Raw genomic sequence first — 22543 nt, forward strand, 5'->3', positions numbered from 1 at the left:
GCATTTCTAATGGCTTTCTTTCTTCTGCAGTACTAATGTCTCTTTCTGCTCTTTGCTTTAGGGAAATCCTTGCCCTCATCTGCCCAGGGACACCTGGCTGGTTTTGTCCTACCATTGAAAGCAAGTCATGGAGTGAAAGAACAGGTGCCAGCATTTGGGTATAACAACAAATTAAACCAACCACATGCTTTCAGCTTAGGTGGGAGAAGAACTTCACCTGTGCCTAAAAGGGCTCCCAGGAAGGCAAGTTGATGTGTGAATCTCACAGAAACATCTCTTAGTAACTTAGAATTAAGTACGGACAGAATTCCTGTTGTTTTTTTCCCCTGTGAAAAATACTGAATTTGGAACTGACTTTCCCCCGTATTGTTACTTAAAGCACAACCAGGAGGGAAGATCGCTGCTTTAAAGAAATCTGAAGATGAGCGCCCACACGCAGACTGCAGAGAAGGGCCAGAACACGACCCTGCTCTGCCAGGAGAGCTACGTTTGCAGTGGGACAGATGAAGCGGTCTTTGAGTGTGATGAGTGCAGGAGTCTGCAGTGCCAGCGCTGCGAAGAGGAGCTACACCAGCCAGAAAGGCTCCGGAACCATGAAAGGACCCGTATAAGGCCTGGCCATGTCCCTTACTGTGACTCCTGCAAAGGTGCCAATGGGAACATCATGCATGCCAGTATGACGGGATCAAGACAGATAGCAGCGGTGAGGTGCCAGGTGTGCAAAATCAACCTCTGTGTAGAATGTCAGAAGAGAACGCATGCTGGGGGGAACAGGAGGAAGCACCCCGTCACCGTGTACCACGCTGGCAAAGCCCAGGAGCAGGAAGAGGAGGAGATGGATGAGGAGACCAGGAGAAGGAAGATGGCTGAGAAAGTTGTGAGTTTCCTCTTGGTGGATGAAACTGAGGAGATTCAGGTAAGAGCTACTGTAGCCTGTTTGACAGGTGAGATCCTTTGTTTGTATTTTCGTCTGATGTGTTAGGGAGATGAGTGATTAATGCTTGAAGTGTTACTGGCAGCAACAGTAACAAATTGTGAATGGCTGGTTCCTGGCACTGAATGAGTGTCTTGGGCCAAAGAGACCCAGTGGTTTCTCGAAAGGCAAGTTCATGAAGATCTTTCGTGTGGCAAGAGCCTCCTCTGAGACTCGGCAAATTCTCTAGGTGAGAGAATTGACTGTATTGGGCCACATACAACTAAAATAAATAACTCTACGTGCAAGGTGTTGATCATTCCTGAACAAAATTGTGTGGAGAGGAATGCAAATGGGAGTGCTGGCAGCAGATGTGACTTATGATGAGGAGTGGCCACTGTACCAAGCAGCATTAGTGGGAAGATGAAAGCACCCCACTACCTCTCACCACCAGTAAATCCATTTGATGGTTAGGAACAGGATCAAGTAGAAGTAAGGGTCCTGTAAGGAATCATGACTGTGGACCAGATGAGTCTTACAGATGCCATGGTTAAGCAATGTTGCTGGTCACAAATGTTGTTCCATGTTAGCCTTTGGCCGTCCATTTGGTATGGGTCTGGTTTGTAATGATAGAAATAGAACTAGGAACAGCTTCTCAGGAGACTATTTTAAGGACTAGCAGACAGTGCATGCATTTACTTCATTTTTCTGTTGGTCTTTATTTTTGGTAAGCATAAACACTTTACAAATGTAAAAACAGCAGCATGTGAAAGTCATAGAGTGGTTAATTACCCAACTAAAAATTTGGTTTCATGTTCTGGTTTGATTTGCAACTTTCATGTTAAACCTCATTCAGGAGGCACTGAAATAAAATGTGTATTCACCTGATGGCTGTATCTGTGCCTTAATTTAACACGTTCATGCTGCCAGTCATAAATACGGGTGTACTGAGGCTTAAGGGGAGAAAGAATGATGGTGACTGTGGACTGGATGATGGAGTTTCAGGTGTCGAAGCAATCCTAAACATGTGTGCTTCCTCTAAGCACACATAAATTTTCATATAATTTGTGGCAGATGCAATTATCTCTTCAAGATGTAGGTTTTTCAATAGTCTTCATCTAGGTTCTAGAGCAAGTTCTGAAATGCCTTAGAACAGGGCTGTCCTGGAAGACTCCTCACAAGCTGTGGTTGCTTCTGGTTCTACTGTTTTAAGTTATTTTTATACTCATGAATCTGTAAGCCTTATTGGGGCAGGCCTTTGGCTGCCTCTTGCAAGCAAGTGCTTTCCTATTTAAATGTCATGGGCAATAAAGCCAACTTCCTTATTGGAACTGCCGTGGTCCTCTATAAGGTGTTAACAACTTGATCAGAACAGGGTTGAAAAAGCTCTCTGAAAATGATCTTGCTTCTTATTGAGGTCCTGAGTCAATTCTTCCATCTTCAGTGATGTTCTTTTTTCACAGCTGACTGCTTATGTGACAGCTCACAGCCAAGTCTCCAAGCAGTTTGTAAGTTTTCAATTAAAAAGCTTTGAGCTTTTTGCACTTTGCAGACGTAACTGTAAGCTCAAAAAGCTGAGGAGTTCTTAGGCTTGCTTCAAATCCACTTCAAGGTGGGAAAGGTCCCATTTTAAACCATTGTTTCTGCAGCAGAAGTTTGGAGAGAACTGATTAGCTGAAGTTCATCCCTGTGAAGTGCAGGCTTCTTTGTGATGTTCGTATCACAGCACTGTATCTGAGCGCCTCAAAAAGAGATTTATTATCTCATGTAAGGAAGTGCTTCTGAAGGTTAAATTCAATCTCATTCTGCAAGTCTGTGAAAGAACCAGAGAGAGGCTGTTCCTCCTGGAGTCCAGCTGCTGTTGTCTTACACACCACACAGCACTATGTCTTGTGACTACGTCCCCAGCCATCTTGGCTTATACTACTGATATTTCCTTTCCTCCTTCTAGAACTGGAAAAAAACAAACCCTCTTCTCCATATTTTACAAATTGGCATCTTTTGCTGCTTGGACCCCATTCTTGGTCTTTTTCCTCAGGCTGTATTATAGTTTTGCAGTTTCATTTTGCACAATATTACATTTCTGGCCTTGTCTGTCACATATCTGAAGCTGACACTTCAGTCTAATTGTTCTTGATGACTGCAGCATCCATTTGTTAGTTGTTTTGGACACGTTCTATCTTCCATGTTTATCTCTACTCAAAGTGATATTGTGGTGACTGTTTCCTTAGTCAATTGCTTTGATCTTTGTCACTGCTCTCCTTTTTTGCTATGTTAGAACAAATACTGAATCGGTGCCTACTTCTCTTATAAGTGTAAATCTCCCAACTGAATCTTCTGTTCTGATAAAGTGTCCACTTTCATCTCTTGCCTCAAACTTGCTGAATTTTCGAACAAGCTCCATTTTATGATCATTAGGGCAGCCCTTTGCATGTGGGAGGCATTTCTTTAGAGAATTTAGAGAATCAATTATTTGATCACACTTTAAAATGTTATTTACACTTATACTGGTAAGGAACAACACAACAAAATGCAACAATGAATTCATGATTGAGGTTGTAATCTTCATTTTGAACTGTGATACTTTCTCACTGCCTCTCAAGCTTTTACACTGATCTTTGTTTCTTCCTTGTACTTAATGTTTATGTAGTTTCTGGAACAGCAGCAATTTCTGCTTGGTCTTTATACAACATGTTTGCAACAGAGTGGAGAGTTATGTGTTGGTTGTACAGTGAGCTCTTTGCTGCTACTTCTGAGGCAAGAGAGAAGAAGTGCTTAACAAGGCATAACAACAACTTGATAGCTTTATCTTGGGGGACAGATGTCAAGAGCTACCGCGGGATCAGAACTTTGTTGTCGTGCCATCAGTGGCTTCTGCTATAACACTGTGTCCAAAGCTGTAATTGAGGACGTGTAATTTATGCAAATGGCAAAAAGTCTTTTATCGACTAGAGCAGACAGGGAAAATGCTTGACTGTTACTAGTCTATCTTGGAGTTACTGATATTTGACTAGAAACTCTCTAGTGCAAGAAATTATCCATTCTCTGAGTTTAAAAGAAAATAAAATGAATTGACTTTATAACCTGTCTTATCAAGGAGATAGGGAGAAAAGAAAGTCTTTATAACATCCCCAGTAGTATAATTTGTATGGGAGAAAGTACCATATATTTATTTCTGGATCTGCATTGTGATATCCCCTCTGATGTATGTTTCTTTAGTTACCAAGGCATGGATAGCTACATTTCCTAGATGCAGCCCCGTTCCTGAGTTCTTTTTATTCTGGCTAGCAGGGTTAGACACTTAAAGGGTTAAGCTCTTTCCCTCAGCAAATACTTAGCAGGACCTATCTATTGCTCTGCAAATAGCTAGATGACAAAATGACCCACAGTCTTTATTTAAATACAGAGCATTTTGTACAATAACTGACTTCTAACAGTGTAGCAGTCCATACTCTTTGTGTCACCTCTTGTTAGAAAGTTGCGTGTACTGAATGATAGCTCCTCAGGGCGTTGCCTGCTTTGCTGCTGTTGCACCTGCTGTAAACTTGATGGAAGCACTGTTGTGTTTTTCCTTATCACATCCTGACTTGAGCCTGCCTAACTCCTAGAGATGAGACAATGGAGAGTTGCTAGGAACTACACTTTCTAATGAAGTGCTTTTTGTGGGTCAGTACAAGCTGGTTTATGTCTTCTCTGCTAAGAGAAGATCAAAATCTAAGTTTTGTTGCTTGCCATTGTAGTAAAACAAACAAACAAAACAAACATTTGTCTAACGCATACTGCTAGTTTCTATGACAGTCTTGCAGTCTTGCTCAACTTTTTGGGAAAATGTTGTTTTGTCTTTTTTTTTTTCCTGTCTCCTGTGAGTTTCTTGGGATTTTAGTCCATGTCCTGTAGCCAGAAGAGTCACAGCTGGTGTATTTACCATGAATACAAAGGAAGAAGAGGAAATGTTGAAGGATCTGTATTTTTTAGGTCAGTGTGATCTATTGGATCAGAACTTGTAATATCTGTTCCTGATCCCTGTTGTACTATTGATGAATTCCTTCTGTTTGCACTTCTGAGAGCTTTTCTTGCAACAGTGCTTTTGGGATTTTTCCCATCCTGCTGTGTTACCAGTTTTGCAGTTCTGTCTTCTACAATTCAGTGCACTAGCTTTCTGTCCCCAAAATGAAGTAAGATGACTACTTTGCAATAGGATGTTGGGAGTGCTCTTTCTTCCCCAGATACACACCAGTATTTTGAAGAGTGATTTTAGAAGAAAGGAAAAGAGTAGTTCATTCAACAAATACGCAGCTCCTTTAAGACAAGGGATCTGGCAGAGTATTCTTCTCCAGCCCCTCTACCACTTCCATTTCCATCTTGCACCATCTTGCTTTGTACAAGTCAATGGGACACGGGTATTATTATAGTGCACCTTTTACTTTTTTTTTTGGGTTATTATTGCCTTGCTTTGGGATCAAATAAAGGCAAGTTATCATGTTCCCTTGACCTGTCCACCAAAACACCCTGCAGTTGGGAAAATAACTGAAGTAACTATTTTCTGAAAGTGCAATTGCAATGCAAGTAAGTTTCTGAATTCCCCTTGTAACAGGGACAGTGGTATCACAGTGTCCATGCAGGTAATTATGCTTAGTATTTAGCAAAGCTAATTGTTATGGCTGCAACTCGCTGACTTGCTGTCTTTTGGGTATGTCTCTCCAACTGGATGTGCCTCTGCTGCTACAGCTATGACACGAGGGTGGTAACTGTGTGACCAAATGACCATCTGGACAGAACTGAAAGAGTACTTAGAGAACAGGATAATGATCTCTACTGCTTTGTTTACAGTTCTCTGTAAGAGTTCAGTGACACTCTTGAAATAACATTATTTTGCAGTTGCATTTACCTTGAAGTCTGTTAATTTTGAGATCTTCCAAAAGGAAGAGGGGAAAATGTAGGTTTTCAGTTAGCAAATAGCTTACAGGTTTTTGTATAGTCATCCGCTTTCAGATGTTTTTTCAACTCATTTGTTATCTGCAAGGGTAGATTATCTGCTAAAAACAATATTTCAGTCAATATTCCCTCTTGGGTTAGAGAGGGCTCCAATAAAGTTAAATTACCTCCCATCCACTCGTAATAGTTGTTTTTATTTTATTCCCTCCCCACTTCCCTCCCCCCCTCCTCCCAAATGTATCCCCAAATGTCTTAAAGCCCTTGAAATAGTCTATTTTCTCAGTTAGGTTTGATATGCAGGATTTAACTCTTTCCTGAAAGAGACAGAGATAAGAGTCCTGTAACTGATAGACAACGGCTTCACTAAGGGACTGCCTCTGCCCTTTGCAGGGACCTGTATGTCATGTTGAAACTTGTTCTGTTTGTATGTGGACAAACCCATGCATTTCACTGCCCATTCTTGTGCCAGAGCTGTGGGAAGGAACAGGATAGTTTTTGTCTGAAAAGGATTTTCAGTTGGGTAACAGTGTTTTCATGGATGAGTACAAAGCCAAACAGAACAAATCTCAAAAGAACTCATGGCTGTTACTGCAGTCAAGGCAAAATCAGTGGGTCCAAATAAATTTCTTCTTAGAATTCAGACATAAGTGCTTTTTACATTGGAGCTGGACCTGCACCCAGTGCAGAGAATGAGATCCAAAACTGTATGCAGCTGAGGAGTGTTGGAATCTCACCTTAAATCCTCAGGGTTTGTCAGTCTCCACCTTTGATTTTCCTTCTTTGCATCCAGTGTTGGGTCACCCAGGGGTTGGTCCTGAGGCTTTGTAGGACTACAATCTTAAAAATGCTAATACCCACTGTTCTCTTGACAATGAATGAGATTACTGAAAATAAAAACGGTAACAATATTTAAGAGTCTGCTGGGTGAAATAATATTGTATTATAATTAATATGCAAGACCTCAACCTCTAGAAATGCACCTAGATTTTTGTTTTCAACTACTGTGTCATTGTGGCACAGCTGTAGTTTTGTGCATCACTTCCATGAATTTCAGCCAACTTTAAGGCTTCATAAATAGTTTTAAGTGGAGAAAACTGATTTAAAAATGTCAGATTCACTTCATGTGTTTTGCCCAGAGGCAGAGCTAAAGTTGTATGAGTACAGGTCTTTGGAAACTCTGATGTCCTTTATGCGTTTTGTTCCTAAGCTTTAATTTGTTATTGTTTGAATAACGTTTCCAAGAAATTCCTGGTCAGGAATGTAATTTTATCAGTTCTTGTTTCTAGACTTTTCTTAAACAGTTCTAATTTTATTACGGCTTGGAGCTAGGAAATGTGTTTTCTTAGGTATAATGCATCTCAGAGTATGAGTGACAAGGAGGATTGAGATCTAAATGCATTCCACAGTAATGTGGTGTGAGGTTTTTGTATCCTCTTTAGAGAGGACTCTAAAGCTTTCATTTCTTCCTGCTGAAAGCCTTCACTTTCAGTTTGATTCAACTCTGGCCAAATGACAATCGTCAAAGAAATGTGGTCCAAGGTGGAAAATAAGGCTGACCAAGATTCTAACCTGTGATGGTGTAGAAACTTTTCTTTTTAGAAGCTAATCTTTTTCTAAGATCCATAACAAAAGTGTAAATGAGTCTCTGACACTGGAAATGACAAAATACTTCAGAGAAATAGAAAAGGAATTGAAGAAAGATGACTCATCTTAGGTAGATGTACAAAGTTTTCATTCCTGTTTGTCATTGCTATGGGATTTAAGGAAGCTCTCATATTTACACACTGCTGTTCATGTCAGATGTGGAGCTCTTGAGCAGCAGGGGAGCATAACAGCAGTGGCAGCATGAGTTCTTTGCACATGCATCAGAAAGTGGTACCAAGCAAAGTTCTTTAGAGATGAGGGGGAGAAACTGAAGAAATAGGACTGGAGCCCCAAGTGCTTCAACACACATAGTGCGTCCATCCTGTCTTTAACGGTCTTAATGAAACTGCACAGGGGTTGCAAAGGGGTGTGACAACCCCAATAGGATAGGCTTACTGGTTCCGTGTCAGATGTGAGCATCCGGATGAAACCACTATTCAGGAAGCCCTGAGAGCTGATAAAGCGTGCAGGAAAGTACCCTTTTCTTGTTTGAGTTCTCAGCTTTTAGAGACCTATGAGAATATTGTACAAGCTGCACTTCAGTGTATTCGTGTGCTCCTAGGTGATGTCTGAATTGCTCCTGAAGTCAGCTCATTATTGACCTGGAATCAACTCTCCCTCTAGCTCAGCAATCCAACTCTTCTTGCATTAAGTTGCTCTGGCAGGGTCCATTGTTAAAGCAGACTGAACAGTGGCTGTTGTAAAGATTTGCATTAGCTTGGCCTGGGACAATCTCAGATACAGTGGAGTTTGTGTGAGCTGACTCACATTTCTTACTGGTGGGAATGCTTTGCAGATTACCCTTATCCCTGTGGTCCTTATGGTTCTTTTATCTTTTGACATTGCTGACTTAGCCCTTTGCAGACATTCTCTCAACCCGGTACCAGCATAATAACCAGTGCTGCCTAGACTACCTTAGCTGTTGCTCTTCCTATGTTTAAACTGCTTGGAGAAGACTGACATTTCCTTGTGCTGCTTACAGAGTGAATTACCAGAGTCATTAGGTCTGATCAGACACTGACTCTGGCAAAAAGCCTGCCACCCTTTTGGTGAGAAGTTTGGGAGGCAGGAGTTCCAGATTATGTTGCTTTTGACCATATTCCTCTTTGCTTATATACATTGATATTTTTATATAGCCACATCAGTGATTGTTTTTTGGAGCTATCTCATGAATCAAGAACTTGCTTTTATCCACAGAGGCATCTCCAGAGGTACTGATTGAAACTGAACCTGTCATCTCAGCTACCATAATGATAACGAGCCAATAATCACAGCTACCAAAAAAGCAGACCCTCTCTTATGTGTGTAAATTTTGAGTGTCTCAATGGCCTCCCACAGATAAAAGAAAATACTATAATTAAAGCATTTTCATTTCTTTATTTCCTTGTCTTTTGTACACTGTGAGACTGCCTTGAATGCTTTGAGCCAATGAGTAGCTGTTTTTCTTTCTGAACACAATTCCCAACCACAGCCTGGTGCACTGGCTGTTTTATGTTTTTCCTTCAAAGTCCAGACTCTGGAGTTGACCAGAGGCTGGATGAGTCTAAAACTCATTTATGATCCAAGAATAAACTTATAGGAAGAAACCGTTCATTACCTCGTGGCCTGTGTGGCTCTGGTATCATGAGACTTGCCAAGACTGCTTACTGAGGGGGTGGAGGGCGAGTAGCCAAGGAGCCTCCAGCCACTGAAGCAGTCTGAAGTCTGTGCCTTCTGGCTGCCTCGGATTCATTGAGATGAGGATTGTGATGGTGGAGATGCATTCAAATCCTTCTCAAAAAATGATCATCATATTTTTCCCTGTCATGTAGTATGTGGAGTAAAAACTTGTTGGAAGATGGAAAATCAAGTGCTAAGCAACCATAACTAGAAACATGAAATCTTTGATAGTCAAGGCAGGACTCTGTGAGGAAAACAAGAATTTCCCATATAAAGTCAGAAATTGTTTAATTGCTGAGTTTATCTGTTTCCTGTTGCTCTAGTATCTGAACAGAAAATGTTCTACTCTCTGTTGTAAATACCATGGTGCTTGTCATGGGAGAGTTGTTTTTGTTGTTGTATGGTTTTTATTTTTTATTTTTTTTTGTGAAAAAACAATACAGTAAATTATGAAACGGACTATTGCAGTTGTTGTATCATACTTGTAAAAGCCAGTATGACCTTCTTCAGTCACCTGGCTTCAGGGCACAGCTTTGCTGCTTCTTTCATTTTCCTTTTTGTCCCACAAGGCTTTGCCAGCTGGAGAGCCTTTATGAGGCTGTGCTTGGCAAACCAGGGGAGAAAATGTCTGACAGCCTCCTGCTGCGGGATGGATGCAGCATGGCTGAACAAAGGAAAGGGCTTCTTTTCCTTGAACAGGTGCTCAGACTCTGAATGGTGCAAGATAAGGTGACAAAAGCATTTACCTGCTCTGCACTTGAGTTCAGACGCTTGCCAGGAGACCTGTGCTACTGGGGGCATCTGCCACACTTCAGGCTTGAAGCAGGCAGGCTTGGCAGCAGGTTTTTGCTCTTATCTCTAAAAGAAGACTACCTCAGGGAGCTAGGTGACATTATAGTAGAGGCAGGTAGTTACAGTGAGGCATCACTTCAAAACAGCAACGTGATGAAATGGCCTACGTCCCATTGATGTGTATGTGTTACAAAGCTGCTTTCTAGTATTTTGCTTTTGAATCCTCAGTGCTTCAAAAACTTCAGACAATCTGAACACAAAGTAATTGCTCATTAGTGTTAGGAATCCTGGAACCAGCTATGCTGTCTGAGTTGTCTGCTCCAATTGCATAGCTATAATATTTCTTTTTTGTTGATGTTGTTGTTTTCTTTTGAAGGTAAGGAATGAGGAAGACTTTATTAAGAAACTGGACTGTAGTCCTGACCAGCATCTAAAGGTAGTGTCCATCTTTGGGAACACAGGGGATGGCAAGTCTCACACCCTTAACCACGCTTTCTTCTATGGCCGGGAAGTCTTCAAGACATCTCCAGCCCAAGAGTCCTGCACGGTCGGAGTCTGGGCAGCCTATGACCCTGTCCGCAAAGTGGTGGTAATTGATACAGAGGGCCTCCTGGGGGCCACCGTGAACCTCAGCCAGAGAACACGGCTGCTGCTGAAGGTCCTGGCCATCTCTGACCTTGTCATCTACCGTACTCGTGCTGACAGGCTCCACAATGATCTCTTCAAATTCCTTGGTGATGCCTCAGAGGCTTATTTAAAACATTTCACCAAGGAGCTAAAAGCTACCACAGCCCGGTGTGGCCTAGATGTTCCTCTGTCAACTTTGGGTCCAGGTGTCATCATCTTCCATGAGACTGTGTACACCAAGCTACTGGGCTCTGGTAAGTAGGCAGTAAAAAGTGACTAACTGATATGCTAGATGCTATCAATAGATTACCAGGTTGCACTGAATATTCAGTGCTCTTTGCTACCACGCAGAAGATGTGGTTTGAGTTTTGCTCTCAGTAGTTCCAGTCTGTGAGCCAGGCTGTGGCAACAGCAGAGTGTTCCATAATGGTGGACTATCCTAGATCAGCTAGAATAATCCTCTTAGCCAGCTGGGCGTTGGCACTGGCTGGTCATGATGGGAGTTCTGCCAGCCTTGGGAGGGGTCATAATGCACGATCCTCAGTGTGGGTGATATGTCAGGCAAAGGTGAAAATTGACACCCTGGGATTTTGGCAGGGATATAGAGGATCCTGTTGCAAAAAAAAAAAAGGGGGGGGGAAGGAGGGGTAGAGAAAGGCAATTAAAAAAGCCAGACTATATGTAGATACTAGGAAGAGAAAGAATAGTAAAACTGATGAGTATCAATACAGTACCTTCAACCTACTCTTTCAAATTCCATGAGTCAGAGTGATTATGAGGCCAGTATGAGGTTGGGACTGAGATTGTGGTGGTGCAGAGTTGATGGTTTGACACCATTTTCTCTGTGTGCATATTTGGTATGGACAAAGCAGCAGGACTGGCACGGTATTATTCCCATCACTTTCAATGTTCTTTACCAATGCTTTCGATTTAACTTGTGCTTTACTGGATTATGTGTATTTCAATTATTTGTTTTATTTGCATGTCTGAGTGAAATATACTCAGACATGTCAAGGCAGATTTTGTTTTTGACTATGCAGGGATGTAAGCTGCTTCTCCTGGGCTCACTTCTTCCATATTTCAAAAGAAATGATGAAACCTTTCTTCATTCCTTCTGTCCGTTTCTGATTCTTTGAGCAAAAGCCCTTATGAACTGGCTTGCAGTAAGACTCAGTTCTGCTACCTGTGAACATCTGGGAGTCTTCTATTGTGTAATGCCACAGTAGCTCCCTGCTGGCCACACTCTCATTTTGGCCTTTCTAACTGGTGAGATCTTGAGCTATTAGAACTTGAAATTCTATATGATGATTATCTGAGTGCCTTTTTAATTATCTTTAACTTACCTGCCATGGCAGTTCCTTTTGTTATGTAGCAATTTGCTTATTAGCAATGGAGAATTTCATATAGTTCTTGAAGTTTGACGCTTCATCAGGTCAGATTCAGTGACTCACAATGATCGTTGCTCCCGTGTGAAAAGTCAGAGGAGTGGGGAAAAAAAAAAAAAAAGAAGAAATGTTTTCATGATCACTCTGATCATGGTAGGAATAGGAAAGAAAACTTATAATATGTGGGTTTGCAATAAGCTGCAACCATCCATCCTGACAGATAATTGCAAGATGAGTGTTTATGGTTTCAGGACAGGGAAGAAGAAACCTGTGTTATTCTGATACGTACAGCAGGTGCATGACAACAGGCAGAAAACAGTGGTCAGCTCTATGAGATCCAAACTGTTGTGGCAGGTTATAAAGCGCTTCACGTTGTACTAAGGGTTGGTGGAGACTCAGTCTTCCTTGCTCATATAAGGTTCATGTCCTCCACTTAGCAGGTGCTAGGGCTTGCTAGCTCTTTTCACCAGACTGTAACTTAGTATAGCAAGTGTGCTGACATGGACTTGTGTTATATCATGTTATAAGTTGATTCTGTGTTTCCAAATCTAGATGTTCCAGTTTTACCTGTGAATTTGCAGTCTCTATGAAACCTGGTCTTAGAATCTAAAACTGCATATCAGAAAAGAGTCTGCTTTTGGAAACAGTTTTTGTTTTTCTTTCTCTACTTGTAAAATGTAATGATAGCTACATTCCAGATGTGTTAGAAAAATTAATTAGGAGAGCTAGCACAGTGTTGCATATGAAAGTACTGTGCAATTTAAATGTGTATTTTAAACCATCAGTTGTTTATATACTTCCTGATGCCTTTAAATACAGATCATCCTTCTGAAGTTCCTGAGAAGCTCATTCAAGATCGGTTTCGGAAGCTAAGCTGTTTTCCTGAAGCTTTCAGCTCAATTCATTACAAGGGAACAAGGACGTACAATCCTCCAACAGATTTCTCTGGACTTAGGCGAGCTGTGGAGCAGCAGCTGGAGAACAATACAACTCGGTCACCTAGACAGCCTGGAGTTATCTACAAAGCATTAAAGGTAAGTCCTCTAGTTTGGAGATCAGTTCATTATGATCTTTACTCCTGTCACTGTTGCTGGTAACTGTTAGTTGCAGCTAATAAAGCTAGAGTAAGTGAACTAGTGTCAGAGAATGGCAGATATCTGGAAATAAAGCAAGTCTTTGAAGGTAATGATTTTGTGTAACAACCAAGTAGGTTAGGTAGCTTTTACTTTAAAAAAGCAAACAACAATAATAAAAACAGCCAACAAAAACCAAGAACCTCCCACCATAACTGAGGCCCTGTGATGTCAAGAAAAGTTGAAGAGCAAACCAAAGCAAAAGCAAAAAAGTGAGCTGGGAAGAAACTTACTGGAGAAGAAAAAACAAACATATGCTGTGAGTGGTGAGCATATAATGACAGTGATTTACAAACAGGAGGCCCAGAAGGAATTATTGGTGAAATTCTTCAGCACAAGGGGGGAGAATGCAAATAATTTAGAGGGAGTTAATGATTTGCAAAACATAACATTGAGTGTAGTGTAACCCAAGGGCTAGGAGACAAAAAGGAGGAAGGAGATGTGTTAGTAGCTAGGAAACTAGATAGGATGAAGCCAAATATTGTATTGTTTCAGAATGCAGCATCAGATCAGAAGGCTGATGAAAAGGAATTGGTGGAGAGAGAAGCTGGTAATTTTCTTCGAAGGCTCACCCTGTCAGAGTGAAGGAGGGATTTTCAGGTCTTAAAAATTTACAGTTTGGTCTACAGGTTTCTCCATATTGCTGTGTCTGCCTGATTGGCAGTGTATTCTTATTGGCCTGGAAAAGCATTCCTGTTAGCCAAGGATGGGGCCACTGGGAGCATATCTGCAGAAAGTGACAGTGTTGGTGGCCTTCCGGCCACTGAAACAGATGATTTCAACTATGTGGTACTTGAGTTATCTGAAATGCAGAAGGAAGCATCAGCATAGCATATACACAGTTCCTTGTGCTGGGAGCAGACAGTCTACAGGGGAAAAGCAGCTGGAGTGGTTAATAATGGTTAATAAAACTGGATTTTCTAAGAACTAATTGTAATAATCAAGGAAGGAAGTATCAGATATAGCTGCTAGTACACCTCAGTTCATGTTGTTAAGATGGTTGCTGTGTTCACATCGCTACTGAACACAAATTCACATTTTTGCTTTGCTTCTTGAGGGCATAAGATTTGCTAGACATCTTTGTCCATCCCCTGTAACTTTTGAATCCTTTGGCCAGTATTAGTCAAGTTTGAAAGAGATCTTACTGAGAATTTCCTTGAAGTTCTGCGAAATCAGAAAATAATTGCTTTGTCAGTGCTTACATATCTACTTGTTTTTGTCATAATACCCAACAAAACTGAAAAAGTTTTGTCTGCCAAGGCTAAGGTGCTCCCAAGAAATGGGACAAATCCCTATGTCTTGCTTCTGTAGTTTTACCAGCCTAGAGAAGAACAATTATTCAAACAACCAGAGGAAAACTCAAGGCAGTAGTTTGAGTTGAGGGACAGGGAACATTTCCTCATGTTCTGTTTTCTAACATGTACACGGATCTTCAAAGTCTCCTGTAAGTTTCCACAATACAGGCTCCTTTTAGTTAGAGGCAATGGACTAGAGCTGAAATGCAGGGTTCCAACTGAACATCAGGAAATACTTTTTTGCTGTGAGGTTGACTGAGTAGTGGTACAGGCAACCGCCCAGAGACTGTGGAGTCTCCTCCTTGGAGATGTTCAAAAGCTGCTAGGACTTGGTCCTGGGCATTCTGTTCTGAATGGCCTTCCCTGAGCAGGGTGTTTAATAGGATGGCCTCTAGAGGTGTCTCCCAATTTTAACCAGTGAGTGTTTTAAAAGCATTCAGCTTATTTCAATACAAGCACAAAATTGTCTCTCTTGATTGGTTTCTAATTTTTGTCTTAGTTTCCAGGTTAGCAAGACAGAATTTGTTAGCTGTGTGCCCTCCCTCTCTCCGCCTTTGCTTCCAGAAGAATCACCCATTCTTTTGTGGGGAAAAATTTGTAAAATGTTTGTATTGCTCTCAGTCCATTCCAGTTTCATCCATTCTTCTCTGTTTCACAGGCTCTAAGTGACCGGTTTAGTGGGGAAATCCCTGATGACCAGATGGCTCATAGCTCTTTCTTTCCAGATGAATATTTCACATGTTCCTCTGTTTGTCTCAGCTGTGGGTAAGTGGATGACAAAGGCACCCTCATTCTTCTAAAAGATAGTGTTGTTCTGGTCATAGGAACTTTATATTCTTCTGCTGTAGATGTTTTGACAACTGACATATCTGATAATAGATAGTACAGACAGAATTCTTCTGAGATTAGACACGTGTTAATTGGATGGCTGCTATTGCTGTGTCCCAGCTGCATATGATATGTGGCCTTTGCCTACACTATTTTTGTGAATTGCTACAGACCTCTTCTGCCCATATCCTTTCTACAATTGGTTCATGAGTAACTTGACTGAGAACTGTACATGGGGCTTAGAAGGAAAGAATGCCTAAGAAAATCTGACCTGACACCTACTACAATGATTTCTTTTTTTATTAAATAAACAGTATTAAAGCATACATCATTACAGGACTACACTGTGACTAGTCAAGCCCCAGGTTTGACTAGAGTTTGGCTTGTAGCCCTGTGGAAAAAGCCTGGAGACTGAGCCAGCAAGTGTTCTGAGTCTGTAAAGTACTATAGCAGTACAATGTTACTATGGCTGAAGAAGTGTTCTCTCTTAAATATACTGTAGTGCTACGTTCATACTCTTTTATGTTCGTTAGAGAATTCCTAGCAGCTCTTTGGAAAGGCTGCAGTATTAATACTGTTCCGGCCAATTTCCAAGCTTGATTTGCCCTACTAAAAATTATCCGTGAAATTTAAATTGGCTACAGTGATCATTTTCTGTACTAAATTGTTGTGTGATGTTGCTTTGTATTGCAAAGCAGCTGCTACAGCTCCTTCCAAACAGCCTGCCTTTCAGTGATAGGTATGTGACAATGTTGCTTTATGTACAGTTGTTGGGGTTAAAACACCTATACAAATGCAAGATAGTAACATAAATGAACTCTTACTGACATCTGTTCAGTATCTAACAATATCAGCGCATGGCTTGCTCTTGTATACTCAGGTGTGGCTGTAAGAAGAGCATGAACCACACAAAGGAAGGAGTCCCTCATGAATCCAAAAGTCGATGCAGATACTCTCACCAGTATGACAACAGAGTCTATACTTGCAAGGTGAGTAGAGACAACAACAGAGTCTGAAGAATAAAGAAGGAAAGGATGCCTCAGTGAATGAGGAACATCACAGGCATGGGCCTGTTTTCTTGCATTACTCTGAATGGGAGAGTTGCCCTGGCTTTGACAAGGAAAATTAATTCCTGTTGAACTTGTATTTTTTGCTTAAAGATCATCACCATTACAAGTAACTGTCACCTTGCTAGCTAAATTGGGAGCCCATCTGCTCTAAACGTGGGTGATATTAACCTTCTATGCACTGCATGCAGTTATTCTCTTTACTTGCTTATGGCCATTGCTTGGTATTAGGTAATTTTTCTATGGGATGTGCATAGGATAAGAAAGGTTTTCGGCCATCATCGTGGTTTTCAGTACAGCAGAGATATTTACCAGATGTAATAACTGATAGTGGTTTCTTTCATAGGCTTTAATAAGTGGCCTCTTTGTTGTGGAGACCACTGTAAGCCAATTGCATGCTTTTTGCAGCCAAACAGCTGCAATACCTAGTGTCTGGGATTCCAAAGAATGCAGTTTTAATTGATCCTTTGTGTTATAGGCCTGCTATGAACGAGGAATGGAGGTTAGTGTGGTGCCAAAAACCTCTGCTTCCACTGACTCACCTTGGCTAGGCCTTGCCAAATATGCTTGGTCAGGGTGAGTACTGCAGCTAAGATCTCTGTGCTGCCTGTTGCTTCTACTCTGCCTAGTGTTCTGGACTTTCAGTATCTCACTGAGATCACCTGTCTTCCTTTAAATACTCTCCTACAGATATGTGATTGAGTGCCCCAACTGTGGAGTGGTGTACCGCAGCCGACAGTACTGGTTTGGCAACCAAGATCCTGTAAATACTGTGGTGAGGACAGAAATTGAACATGTCTGGCCAGGGGTAAGTCTGGTTGCTGGATATTCTGTATCTAGCATGTGTGGTGGTTATTCTGTACTTCGGAGAAAATGGCTCAATGCTCATTAGAGCAGGTTTCTTAGAGCAGGTCTCTTGTCTCTGTTGTTTAGAAGAACCTTTGCAGGGACTTCTCATTTTTTGGCTGTCTAAAATTGGCACGTCAACTGTTTCATGAGTACTTTGTATGAATATTACACCATTATAACTGTGTTTTGGAGTGGAGCTGGTGAAATTTTTATCATGCCTGCTGCTCAGTGTAATGGCAGCAGTGGGTTGTGGAGCCACCTGCCTTTGAAAAAATCAGGTTTCCCTGATTTTATTCTCAAATTAATGCCTGCTTTATTTCAGACGGATGGCTTTCTGAAAGACAACAACAATGCAGCCCAGCGTTTACTGGATGGGATGAATTTCATGGCACAATCAGTATCTGAACTTAGCCTGGGACCCACAAAAGCTGTGACCTCCTGGTTAACAGATCAGATTGCCCCGGCTTACTGGAGACCCAACTCTCAGATCCTGGTAAGTAGCAGCTGCTGTACTTCCATACTGTAGAGAAAAGCTTTGCATAGCTAAAATTTTTTCCTTATCTTTTTGCATTTTGTATATTCCAAATACTACTTGTTTTACTGCACCAAGTCCTTGTCCTACAGTTTTGGAAAAACTGAATTGCTTTCAACTTTTTCCATTCTTGACTTAGTCAGAGGAAGAACGAACAGAGATTCTGCCCAGCCCTGCCATATAAACAGTTTTCTCTCTTCTTCTTGTTACCTTTTCTCTCAGCAGAATCATCATTAAAAATCCTAGCTAGCATGAACTTGCTCTTAGAAGCAAAGAATCAGTATCTTAAATCTCACTTTTGTGGTTGATAGTGCTATTTTTGTAAGTGCAGAGATTTAACTCTGGTTTCATACCAGTTGCGCAACAACTGAACCCAACAGTTGAACTAGAAAGGGATTCTCTGTGTCTTAAAGGAAACTGTTAACTACCTCAGTGATAAAAGCCTTCTGAATTCTTACAACCCTCTGAGACCTAGTACCCACCATTCAGCCCCACATGATGTGGCTGTAATTGTTTGTGGTTGTGACTGAAGGGATCATAGCAACCTATTGGCTTATCTGCTGTATATACACCTATCTGAGTCACTTCCTTGATGTGGGGCTGATATTACACAAGTCTTATGTGAACTATATTTATCACAATTTCACTCTGAGTAATGCCATCCTGGGATTCTGCTCTTTATTTTTCTGCTATGAGACCCTTATGGAAGATCAAGCTAACAGTTTTTCTTTCTACATTATCCTGATCAGAGTTGTAATAAGTGCAACACGCCTTTTAAAGATAATGACACTAAACATCACTGCCGGGCCTGTGGAGAGGGCTTCTGTGATGGCTGTTCTTCCAAGACCCGTCCTGTGCCTGAGCGAGGCTGGGGACCAGCACCAGTGCGCGTGTGTGACAACTGCTATGAAAACAGGGGCATCCAGTTAGGTAATTTTGAGTTGACTGTGACAGAATTATCCCTGGGAAATGGTCTGAAGTCTTTATCCTTGGCTCCTGGATCACAGTTCTCACTGGGTGTGAACAGCATAGTTCAAGTTGGATTTGGCTTAGAGCTTTTAGTATTGAGGCCCAAGAGCTTGATGACTTTTGGCAGGAAGAGGACCCTTGCAACAAGTTACCAGATATTTTACTCGCTGATAGAGTTACTTTCTAATTGGATCTTTGCTTCCTTTTTCCAACACCTGTTGATGGTACAGAGTTGACCATCAGAGCAGAGATGCTGCTGGTTCAGTAGTCTGTGTTTTGTACTTTTTTTCTGAAATAAAAGCGAAAACTTTGCAATCAAAAATTGGGGATTTAGGTGATAAAGACTGAGGAGAGATCCCAAGCTCTCGCTTGGGTTTGCTGCTTTTGGGTTTTTGCAATGCAAATGAACTGAAATTTGGCAGAAATTGTGCTAGAAATAGACACTGAGCCCTTTATTCTTGTGCCATGCAGATGTGGCTGAGCTGCCTTCAGATGAAGAAGGGGGCACGCTTATTGCCAGGAAGGTGGGGGAAGCTGTGCAGAACACTCTTGGAGCAGTGGTAACAGCCATGGACATTCCCTTAGGTGAGTTCTGCTCTCTTTTGATAAATCTTATGTCTAATTGATTTCATAAGGTAAAACTTCAGACTAAACTTTAAGATACTGTATGATATGCTTGCACTTCCAGTATGATACCGCTGTTGGTTGAGAGTTCTAGAGCTGATATTTCTCCTTGATTTTCAGCATGCTGTTTCTGCAGTCTGTAACTTCTTTTTTCTCCCTGTAGTTCCAGCCTGTGTGTGTGAACTGCAAATAATTCATGCTGCCCTGATGCATCTCTGCAGTGACCTACCGGTCAGTTCCCTAAGGAATGGCCAATTAGGAAGCATTTTGTCAGGCTTGGTTTTATGCCAGAGATGCAGAGTGCCTTCAAATGTGTTCGTGGAAACTGCTGTCATTTGGTACTTCTGCTGGGGGAGCTGAGAATTGAGCTGTGCAAGCTTGTAATTATGGAAATGTGATCAGTAATGTGATCCTTAGTGATGACCTTAGTACAATGAGAGTTTGCTGCTCTTTCATGTGCTGGGTAGCAGTTCAGGCATGTCATCAAACACCTTTCATCTGAATCTTCTGTTGTTGGAATTTCCTCCTATTCATTGCCCGTATCATCACTTTGTTATTTTGCCTACAGTGTGTCCCACCATCAGCTGTGTAGGCTGTTCGTTGGCTAACTCAATGAAAGGAAGAGTAAATATCTTCCCCAGTTTAGATTGTACACATGTTTCTGAATGTTTGGCTGGATGGCTGTTTTCTTGGCCACAGTCGAAACTGAAGTTAGGAAAAAGCAATTGTCTCAACTTCTGAAAGAGTGTGAGTAAGGGAAGATACTAGAGCTTAAGGAAAAACAGTGTTCCTTTGAGGAGGGGTGGACAGAACGTTTAGGCTGTTCTGTCCATCTGTTACACTGAGGTAGTGTCAGTAGATTTTATTCCCCATGGCAGTGTTACAACCTGTAGTGTGTGAAGATTTCCACCTTCGGCAGAGAAGGTATGGAGGTGTTCTTCATGTGCTTATTTTCACAAATTTTCTCCCCCTGCCACTTCCTCCATAGGTCTGGTAAAAGATGCTGCCCGACCTGCATACTGGGTACCAGACCATGAAATCCTGCACTGCCACAACTGCCGGAAGGAATTCAGCATCAAGCTCTCCAAACACCACTGTCGGGCCTGTGGCCAGGGATTCTGTGATGAGTGCTCACATGACCGCAGAGCGGTTCCTTCTCGTGGATGGGATCACCCAGTCCGAGTCTGCTTTAACTGCAATAAAAAGCCTGGTGACCTTTAACCCCAGGCTCATCTCCAGATCTTTGCAATTCCTTATGTTCTCAGGGTTACAAAGGAAAATATTTGGTCTCCCTTTCACTTCTTAACCTTTTGCAGCCAGAGTGCATGTTTCCAGTCTTTGGCCTCCTCTCATGTATTATATCCATCTTGGAATGCTGGGAATGAACTTCAGTTCAGCTGTTAGGTTTTAATTACAAACTAACTGGGGAAGGGAAGGAGCTCCCTTGTAAATGAGCAAACCAAAATCCAGTATATTTTATTCCAATTTAACTATATATATATATATATCTATATATATGTATAATTTAGCATATTAAGAATGCAGTTGTCTAATGAAGCTTTGAGTATTCCTAGTTCAAATGATGGATGATGGTGTTCCTTGCCATGTTGAATCAGACGTACAGCCTTCTGATTCTGCTTCTGGAATGTCTTACTGATCATGATGCCATGTGAGGAAGGTCTGGACTCCGTGCTGCCAGGGAATCACAGGCATCTCCAATGCTGATTGTATGAATTACACCTGGTAATTCAAGCAACCCTGCATCTGGATGTGCCATGCTCCTGGCTGTTCATTAGAAAGTTTGTTTGAACTACGATATGAACAGTGGTCTTGCAGTGCAAGAGGTATTAAGTTGAAATGACCCTCTGGTAGAGACCAGTAGAGCTTTTAAAGGTAAAGCAAATCATATGGCACAAGGCAAAGCGTTCTGAGTTTGCCATCTTGACTTCAATACCAGATCAAAAGGTGGCAGGGTCTTGCTCTCCCTGGCAATGTTCTCATATACTCAGGTTTTTTGTTTTTTTTTTCAGGTTTGCCAGCTTGTCGCAATTAAGTTTTGTACAGAGCAGAACAAGAGAACAAGTTGTGTAGGCAATTCTGAGATAAGAAGTTTGATTTACTTGGGTTGTGATTTTTCTTTTTTTCCCACTTTTGAAAAAGATCTCTGATTCTATGGAACCTCTGGGTTCTCAGACATGGTTGTATAGAAAATGCACAGATTTGATGTACTTTTTTTTTCTAATAATATGAGCTTATGAAACCACCTGGAAAATGGGAACCTTTCTTCTTTGCTCCTAGCAAGTGGCACTCACTGGACTTCATCCTTTTATTAAAGGACTGCATTGAATTCACTGATTTTTATTATCAAAACCACGACTTAACCTAATTAATACTGTCTTGTACTGTGGATTTGTGGTTCCAGTTATAAGAAGTAAGAGACCATTGTGGATTGAACTGCCTAAAATTATTTGTTGTTGACTTATATAGTCAAGAATACTTCTACCACAGGAGACTTGTCTCTTCTTGGAGTGGCTGGAATTTGATGCAATGTCCTGAAACTGTGGTATTTTTTCCCCAGCTTATTAAATGTGCTCTTGTGTAGATGAGTGCCCAATACCCTGTTTTAGGCCTGTATTATTAAATTAACTGCTATAAAAGACTTTATCTTCTGAACAAGCATTCTGACTTTTTCCTTGTAAGGAGTAGTTCTCACTTGTCTCTGAAAGAATGTACAGAGTGATTGCCCCTTCGCAACTATATCCAGCCAGCGCATGGAAGTAGATTTGAAGACTTCCAGGACACCTTCTGTACTGACCAAGTTTTCTGGGGACTATCTAACATTTTAATAAGCAAAGTCTGCCATAAACTGACAGTTGCCCAATGGAGGGCACGAGTAGGTAGAAATCCTCTCTTTAAAACACGTTCTGCACATCCAGCATAATTGTGTGCTTCAAAGTCGTCTTATTATTTTAATGGGCGAGCAATGTGTTCTTGGTTTGTAGGCTGTGCTCTGTGTGCTGTTTATGCATGAGCCTTTACTATCATGTTAATGCACAAAGAAAGCAGCCATGACATTCCTTGTATAAAATTGTTGGCATCTGTTTCAACACCTTGTCTGATTTTGTCTTTCCATGTCACAAACAGATTTACTGCTCAGTCTAAGAGGAAATATTGTCTAAACATTTTTAGTATATGTGCTACCTTAGCAATTTAGCAACTTGAAGAGTACATTCTTGATCAATTATCCTGAAGCTGAATCTTTTATACTGTTGCTCATTGAGTCAATTTTTT

At 41.3% G+C, this 22543-nt stretch overlaps 1 protein-coding gene and 1 long non-coding RNA gene across 5 annotated transcripts; one reads left to right on the plus strand and one right to left on the minus strand.

Moving 5' to 3' along the window:
• Positions 1–22359, plus strand: ZFYVE1 (zinc finger FYVE-type containing 1). 4 transcript variants are annotated; one of them, XM_010711490.3, is made up of 12 exons: positions 7–243; positions 380–916; positions 10320–10824; positions 12775–12989; positions 15042–15148; positions 16092–16200; positions 16757–16854; positions 16969–17086; positions 17450–17620; positions 18409–18589; positions 19100–19213; positions 20241–22359. In XM_010711490.3, the coding sequence occupies exons 2-12, from the start codon at positions 422–424 to the stop codon at positions 20471–20473; spliced, it is 2346 nt and encodes a 781-aa protein (XP_010709792.1). In that variant the 5' UTR covers positions 7–243; positions 380–421; the 3' UTR covers positions 20474–22359. The 4 variants fall into 4 exon arrangements, with proteins under 4 accessions (XP_031409418.1, XP_010709792.1, XP_003206539.1 ...); XM_003206491.4 differs by having other exon boundaries at positions 7–916; XM_031553558.1 differs by lacking the exon at positions 18409–18589 and having other exon boundaries at positions 1–916; positions 20241–20375.
• LOC104911135 lies at positions 2269–12498 on the minus strand. Its single transcript, XR_004159906.1, has 3 exons — positions 11914–12498; positions 6583–6732; positions 2269–2726 (listed from the first exon to the last, which is right to left on the minus strand). It is a non-coding gene; the product is annotated as an uncharacterized LOC104911135 (long non-coding RNA).
• Positions 22360–22543: the final 184 nt, after the last annotated feature.

The sequence above is a fragment of the Meleagris gallopavo genome, chromosome 5, assembly GCF_000146605.3.
Source record: "Meleagris gallopavo isolate NT-WF06-2002-E0010 breed Aviagen turkey brand Nicholas breeding stock chromosome 5, Turkey_5.1, whole genome shotgun sequence".
In the NCBI taxonomy this organism is placed as follows: Eukaryota; Metazoa; Chordata; class Aves; order Galliformes; family Phasianidae; genus Meleagris; species Meleagris gallopavo.

Bases quoted from the DNA above. Each gene is read 5' to 3' on its own strand.
- ZFYVE1 (XM_003206491.4), top strand. From the start codon at position 422: ATGAGCGCCCACACGCAGACTGCAGAGAAGGGCCAGAACACGACCCTG. The intron at 917-10,319 runs GTAAGAGCTACT...TTTCTTTTGAAG, and splicing joins ATGAAACTGAGGAGATTCAG to GTAAGGAATGAGGAAGACTT. The intron at 12,990-15,041 runs GTAAGTCCTCTA...TCTGTTTCACAG, and splicing joins TTATCTACAAAGCATTAAAG to GCTCTAAGTGACCGGTTTAG.